Below are 7,324 nucleotides of genomic sequence, written 5' to 3'. Positions count from 1 at the left end.
TAGAGGAAGTGCCGAGGCCAGCCTCAATGGTCTCGATCTCCAGGAAAAGGCAGCCGCCTTGATCGCTGTGGGCTTGGCCGATTGAGTGGAGATTCATCTCAAGTATCCAATGAAGTTTCGGCTAGTCATGCTGGAGGCAACGATGAGCATAACAATGACATGGATGTTGAGATGAACACTCAAATCGATGTTAGTGTTATTGAGGCTGTTGGTACTAGTGCTCCTGAGGCTGCGGGTACTGGTGGTGGGGTACTTGTATCTGATGTTGCCGGTGGTGGGGGTGCTGTGCCTTCGGTTGCTGAGGCTGTTCGCGGCCAGGTCGATGAACCAGCTGAGGATGTTATTGGTAGCGTTGTAGGTGGATCTACTACAGAGGCTACTGGGGGCATGGTAGCTGCTCCTACTACTCCTCAGGCTGGTGGTGCAGGGGGAGCTAGTGGTGGTGAGGGATTATGCATGCATGATTCTGACACCATCTTGAATGATCGTGTTTGGGACACGATTATCCAAGCTCAAGAACGGATAGTCACTAAAGTGTTACAGAAAATGGCGTGGAATGGCCCTCATTGATTTCTAGTTCCTTTGTGCCGATTGGTTCAAAGCCATTGGGTGCGCTCAGCTTACGACCTCAACATAGCTATCTACAGCTCCTTTGCCGAGGTCGGGTTTGGGAGCACAGCTGGTACCTTCATCGTTTCACCAACTTTCCCTAGAACCAGCCGGACAGAGTCAGTGACTACTGAACTTGAGGAAAAATGGGATCCTATATGGCTGCGAAAGTCTCGTGAGTTTGATGGATTCTTAGGACAACATGTGAAGACAGCAGGGTTCATTGGAAAGCTCTTTTGGGTGATCGATGGAAACCATAGGTGGCTGGCATTTTGGAAGTGCATTCAAGAGAAGTTCCGAGATGACGAAGAATGACACATTAGTGTTCCAGTCACACTTGTCGAACCAATGACTCGGGAGCACACTGTGAAGCTCAACATGGCATGCCATAAGATCAACATGTAAGAATTTATTTTTTGTAAAATTAGTTAAATATTGTGTTTTTGCAGGCTAAACCAATTTGCATTTCAAGCTCATACATTGGTACATGACATTGAGCACCTTCGATTTATTGGCATGCTCTCGCTAGAGGAAGTCCAAACGTTGTACAATCGTGAGGTATTTGAAGCAATTCAAGTGAAGCTAGCAGCTAGGAAAGGCCAAGAATTGCAGACTTGGTACCAACTGCCACTTGACTTTCTAGTTGCTGTCTGGGCAAAGGTAAATTAGTATTGAAGGATGTATCGACTTACATAATGTTTCTTGCAGCCCATAATCAAAGGAGAAAGAGTGTCATTCTTTAAAAATGCCCAAGGAGATGAGCAACAAAAGGAGATGGAGTGGCAAGCGATTGAGCAGCGAATTTTGAATACAAAGAGAACAAAGGTGAAAAAGTTGCTCTCGATTGCAGACATACGACGCAGGAAGGAATGGCTTGATAGCATTGCCGAGATTTGTTCTCGCATTCGTAAGTTCTTATAAAATTTGTGAAACATTTCATAACTCTTTGTGTGTGTAGGAACTGGTAAAGCACAGGAGGAACTCATTTACAACATCTCGAAGAGTAAAATGTCCTTGGCTGAACAAAGTGTTTTCTTGGAACTTCTCAACACTTGGCTGTGAAACAACAAAAAACGCTGCGAGATAAGGATGGAGAAGGTGATGAAGGAGAAGGTGTACATTTCTCAGAGTATTGCCGCTGGTGAGGAGATGCTACAAGTCTAGGATGAGAAGTTTCTTTCCAGCACCCGCACAGGTATCACTCTCGAAGAATATATTCGTGCTTGTCTTGTGGAGCTAGGGAATGGTTGGCTTCCACGTGGTGGGACGAGTTCGGCTGAGTTCAAGAACCAACCAGGACAACCATTTCTTGCGAGGCCCATGGTTTACAAGTATTTTTTCAATTCTCATTTATATATTGGTATTTATATTTTTGTTTTACTTTGTAGATATTTAAAATATTGCCCCGGCGCACCGGTATACACAACTGGTGTTTTGCAGAAGCTCTTGACTAGAGGCAAGAAGCTTGGGATGTATGAGCCAGAGTTCTACTGTCCTTGTACACATGAGAGGGAGCTATGCCCGTGGTACCTTGAACTCGTGGAGCAGATGCCAACATCAGACTTCGAGCTAGATCTCTACCTTGAATATCATCCAGGTTCACTTGAAACTCAACACTTAGCTAGGAAATATTAACCTTGAGTTATATTCTTATGTTCCAAAGGCTCTTTCTGATTGTGATAATGACGTTGTTGAAGTTCAACAACTAAACCTAGGAGTCAGCACTCAGGAAACCATTCAGGAGATGCCAAATTCAAATACCGTTGAACTAGAGGAAACTGTACAGGAAATTCCAGCACAAAAGATTCTAGCACCTGCTCCTCGCAACCCCCGAAGGGGCCGTCATGAAGCCTTTCATGAGAGTAAGGACTTTGATTTGGAACATTCTTTTATTCATTCTTGACTTCACTTTTTTTTTTATAGATGTTGCAGAGAGCAGCCATCAGTCTTTTCGGCGGACTAAGACATTCTTCCCATCCCTCCCTACGGCTACAAATGACGACCTAGAAGAGCTCTCCTTTGCAGCGATGCATAAACAGGTTAGTAAGCATGAATTTTATCTTCAAGTTCTAATAGTTGATTTTCAGGTTCGCCCTCTATCCCCAACGGCCAGTGTTGGGGAAGTTGCTGTTCTCATTGGGGATTACACACAGCTTTTAGATGCTACTAGTTGGGAGCTCTACATGCTTGATCGGTGGATCCATGGTTTGGGTCAGCTCACACCTTATGGGAAGATCGATTTCATATTTTTCGATCTTCCCGATGGGATGCCACCGCCGCAGGGGGATACTCCGTCATGGAATGTGTTGCAGGCCCAACACACTTCCCAAGCCTTAAAGGTTGCGAGCAGCTTCATGACATACGAGGGTGTGGTTGTCATGATCCTTCCTCACTCTCTAATGTAGGAAGGCCTTCTTGCACACTTGGCTGACAACGATGATGGATTTGTTGAGTTTTCATCTGGCTGCCTTCTTTCGAGTATGGCGGTGGACACAAAAGGCACTAGCAGGCAGACGCGAAAGGTGTGTGACTTCTTTATTTATAAATTAACTCTATTCTATTTTTTTTTTCCAGATTTATTCCTGGAACTACCATGCTCTATGCCACATTGGGAACCGGCGTAATGCCACACGAGCTGACGAGCGTGCTGCTCTTGCTTTACCAGGATATGACAGCTCTACAGACATCATCCCAAATGTCATTGACTCAGACGTTCTTCACCCAGCGTTCCTTGGTTATCGACATCGTTCAGTCACGGCCATGCAAATCTTGTTGGAGTTATTCTGTCCGCCAAGGGGGATTGTGCTTGATGCTACAGCAGGATTTGGATCAATGGTGCAGGCAGCAAAAGAGACAGGCCGAGCAGTTTTTGCACTTGAGAAGGAGGGTGCCTTTGAGGACATTCTTATGAGATTTTGCGACAAGTGATGTTAGTGCTTGAAATAATCTATAATATTTATTCTCAAATGTTTCTATTTTATTAGGTCTACACTTATCACACACAGTGTTTCAGTCCACACACTTGATCTTGATGATATGGATGATCATATGGACTGAAGTCAATTCCACTTACCTATTTATGCTAAACGTATGGCACAACATTACATACAACACGAGCCTATAGTGAAGGAGCATTCCACTATACCCATTTCTACTTTTCTGGATATGGAAGTAGAAGAAGATTGAATATATTCTGATTTTAATATAAATTATATTGTTTAGTATATTATTTTCTTTTTTTGTAGACTAAAAGATTAGTTCATGTCGAACCAATAATCTACATGAGCTTATGGAATACCTTAAACACCTAGATTTTATGTTAAAAATTCTTGGTTCGGGATGAACTAAGGTAGTGCCATTAAACTTTCGCTAGTTAGGGGATTGTATTGACTTCCTTTGACTTTCGTTGACTTTTATTGACTTGAGCTTAGATCGTGAGCTCAGCTCAAAAACTACCCAGCCCCCAGGGATCCTGTCCTGCCAACTCACTGGAACACTTTAGTGCCTTGCGAAATGGGAAGAGTGATAAACTTTCTCATCGGTATGCTGGCCCATATGAAGTGCTGAAGCACATCGGTAAGGCGGCTTATCAGGTGCAGTTGTCAATTGGGGTGAAAATTCATTCCGTATTTTATGTTAGCCAATTGAAATGTATACTATCTCAAAATCCTGGGCCCAATGCCTCCTTGATGTATACGGCTATGAAAGATGGATCAAGAGCTTAAGAGCAGGGTTCCCTAGAAAGGATGAAAACTAGTACAACTCATCCTTGGGACAAAGACTTTATTAAGGGGAAGAATTGTTTGACCATGTGGTTAACGTTAGTCAAAGGGAGGCTCAAGGGTTTATGAAGGCATGTTAGGGTAAAAAACTTAACATAGGGCTCATTGTGGAGCGGCAGTGTAGAGGACTTTTTGAGGTAGTTCAGAGGTGGTTGAGCTGTGAAGAATTTCAAAAGGAGGTGTAATCTAGTTTAGGAAGACTAGATCGTTGACTTTTCATGCCGTGTCATAACACAATTGTTGTCCATAATGTGAGGAATATCATGAATAGGGACATAACACTGGAACTTGTGCCAAATGTCAATAATATGCTAAAAAACATTCTTATTCTCTTTTGACATTTATGGATAATAGGAGTTCTATTTCTTGTGCTTCTTCTCTATCACCAACAAATAACAAAAGTCCTTCTATTCTCTCTCCTCCACTCTCTTTCATAACATGCAATATAGAATTAATGGAGGATGAGTAGTTTATGTTTGTTTTTGCTGGAGTCGTAAATAGTATAAATGTGATGATCTTGGTGGACTTTGGCTTAGCAATTTCCTCTATTCAGTGTTTAATTGTTTGAAGTTTCATTATAGCAAGTTTCTTGTACTTGTGTTTACTAATCATAAGTCATCAGCATAGATATTATGTATGGAAACACTGGTTGCCTACGCGCGGTGTGGGCATTTGGAGGAATTGAGAAGGATCTTTGATGCATTGCCAGCCAAGAACATCGCGTCGTGGACGGCACTCGCGACCGCGTATGCCGAGAGTGGGCATCCGGGCGAGGCCAAGGCAGCGTTCGATCGAATGGCGGTGCAGGACGTAGTTTCCTCCACTGCGATGGTCAAGGCGCTGGGCGATTGCGGGCGGATTGGATCGAGCAAGGCGGTGTTTGATGCGATGCCCGAGAGGAACTGCAAGACGTGGGCGACACTGCTGCAGGGATTTGCTCGTGGCGGAGAGATTGGGCGAGCGAGAGAGGTGCTGGATCGGATGCCCGAGACGAATGTGGTAGTGTGGACGATCCTCGTGCAGGGTTTCGCGCAGCGCGGGCGAGGGGGTGATGCGAAGGCCCCGTTTGATTCCATGCCCAAGAAGAACAGCATCACTCACGCGGTGATGCTCGTCATGTTTGCGGAGAATGGATTCGTGGAGGAGGCGGAGGATGTCTTCCAGGAGATTGTACACCAAAACGCGATCCTCTGGGGGGCGATGCACTGCTGCTATGCCGAAAATGGGGATTTGATTCAAGCCAAGAGTTTGTTTGATAGGATGCCTCTGCACAGCATACTTTCGTGGAGGATTATGATCAAGTCATACGCGCAAAACGGTGACGCTAATCAAGGAAAACAATTGTTTGAAGCAATGCCACACAGAGATCTTGTTTCATGGAACTCGATAATCGCTGTTTATGCCCAGAGAGGTTGTTTCAAAGACGCTATACGAGCGTTTTCTTTGTGTTGCTGCTGGGATTCCTATTCATGGAACACAATTCTCGTGGTATACGCTTTAGATGCAAATATTTGTGAAGCGAAGAAGACGTTTGATAGAATACCAACTTGGAATTTGGTCTCCTGGAACACGATGCTAGCAGCATATGCCCAGACCGGCCATGCGTATTCTGCGATCCAGCTCTTGTGGGTGATGTTTCTTCACGGCTTTGATCCCAACAAGGTAGCGTTTGCCATCGTTTTGACGGCGTGTAGCCATCTGGGGCTCGTCAAGGAAGCAAGCTACTTCACGGCAATGAGCTTTGACAATGGATTGGACCCTTCGCAAGACCACTACACCTGCATTGTTGATGCTCTAGGACGGCTAGGGCGATTGGAAGAGGCCGAGGATGTCCTGGAGAATATGCCTTTGCCAGCTGATGGAGTTGCATCGGCAACGTTTGTTACCGCGTGTAAAAACCACGGGGAGATGAATCGAGGGATGCATGCTGCGGAATTTACGTGCCAGTCCAGCCTTGTGAGTGATGCATTGCCTTATGTGATGCTGGAGAACATCTTCAGAGCAGTTCAGACTTGATTCTTCACTGTTTTGATGTGTTGACCCAAAGATCAATCGTTGATATCCAGCCATTCCGTGAGCCGCCCCATCCCCCATGGATGGAGAGCGGGACGCACAGAGGATTGAGCATAGGAGAGTCTTCATGAGGAGCATAGTCCTCCGCCTCTCGCATATGAGTCCGTGGTGTCCCATGCATCTGGAATGTTAAGTGCAGTGGGTTTGCTATAGTCAGCAATGCAAGATCCAATGCTGCTGTTGTGAATTTCAGCAGCAGCACTGCGCTCCTCCTGCTCCACATCAGTGCCATGGTAGGCGTGGCAATCCAGATTCTCAAGACCATGCCAGTGAGAGTGAGCCGTGGAAGTCTCTCATGAGCTCTTGTTTAAAGTGGGAAGTAGTGGTGTGGAAAGCTTGCGTTTGAGGCGCGGGTGGAGATGGGCTGATTGCAGTAAGGTGATAGCTCGTTCCCATTGCCTTCCTTTTGTATCCTATCTCCCTGGTTGCCTCCCGACATGCTTCATATGTTCTCCTCTCTGTGTTCCATATGGTATCCTCTCCGCTTGCGAAGCATTGCACAGCATGTTGCTGGAGCTGGGCCTCAGCCCATTCGTTGACGGCTAGCATTTACGAAGGCTTCATGGGATGTTGATACAGAGAATTAAGTTTAAAGACAATTGGCCCACTTTTATGATGGGCTTAATCTATGTTGACTGGATTGTTCTTTGCAAAGCATGTATGCAAGGCGATTTTACAAGGAAATTTATCAAATCTTCCGCAAAGTCAATGCCATAATCTGTCAAGAACCAAATCCTTGGAGAGCTTTAGGAATTAATATATGCATAATGAAGGATAGTTAAGTAATTTGATGATGAGAAGTTTGACATATGTTATCAAACATATTATCTAGCATAGAAATCAGGGATGCTCAACATCCC

The 7,324-nt window shown here is 44.9% G+C and overlaps 1 protein-coding gene across 1 annotated transcript; it reads left to right on the top strand.

The window, feature by feature from the left end:
- The first annotated feature begins 5,027 nt into the window (after nt 1-5,027).
- LOC112348164 (pentatricopeptide repeat-containing protein At2g35030, mitochondrial-like) lies at nt 5,028-6,407 on the top strand. The gene has a single exon (XM_024680260.1). The coding sequence runs from the start codon at nt 5,028-5,030 to the stop codon at nt 6,405-6,407; it is 1,380 nt and encodes a 459-aa protein (XP_024536028.1).
- Nucleotides 6,408-7,324: the final 917 nt, after the last annotated feature.

Source organism: Selaginella moellendorffii, unplaced genomic scaffold (genome assembly GCF_000143415.4).
Source record: "Selaginella moellendorffii unplaced genomic scaffold, v1.0 SELMOscaffold_27, whole genome shotgun sequence".
NCBI lineage: Eukaryota > Viridiplantae > Streptophyta > Lycopodiopsida > Selaginellales > Selaginellaceae > Selaginella > Selaginella moellendorffii.
Note: the sequence above shows the minus strand (reverse complement) of the source record. Positions and strands in the feature narration are given on the sequence as shown.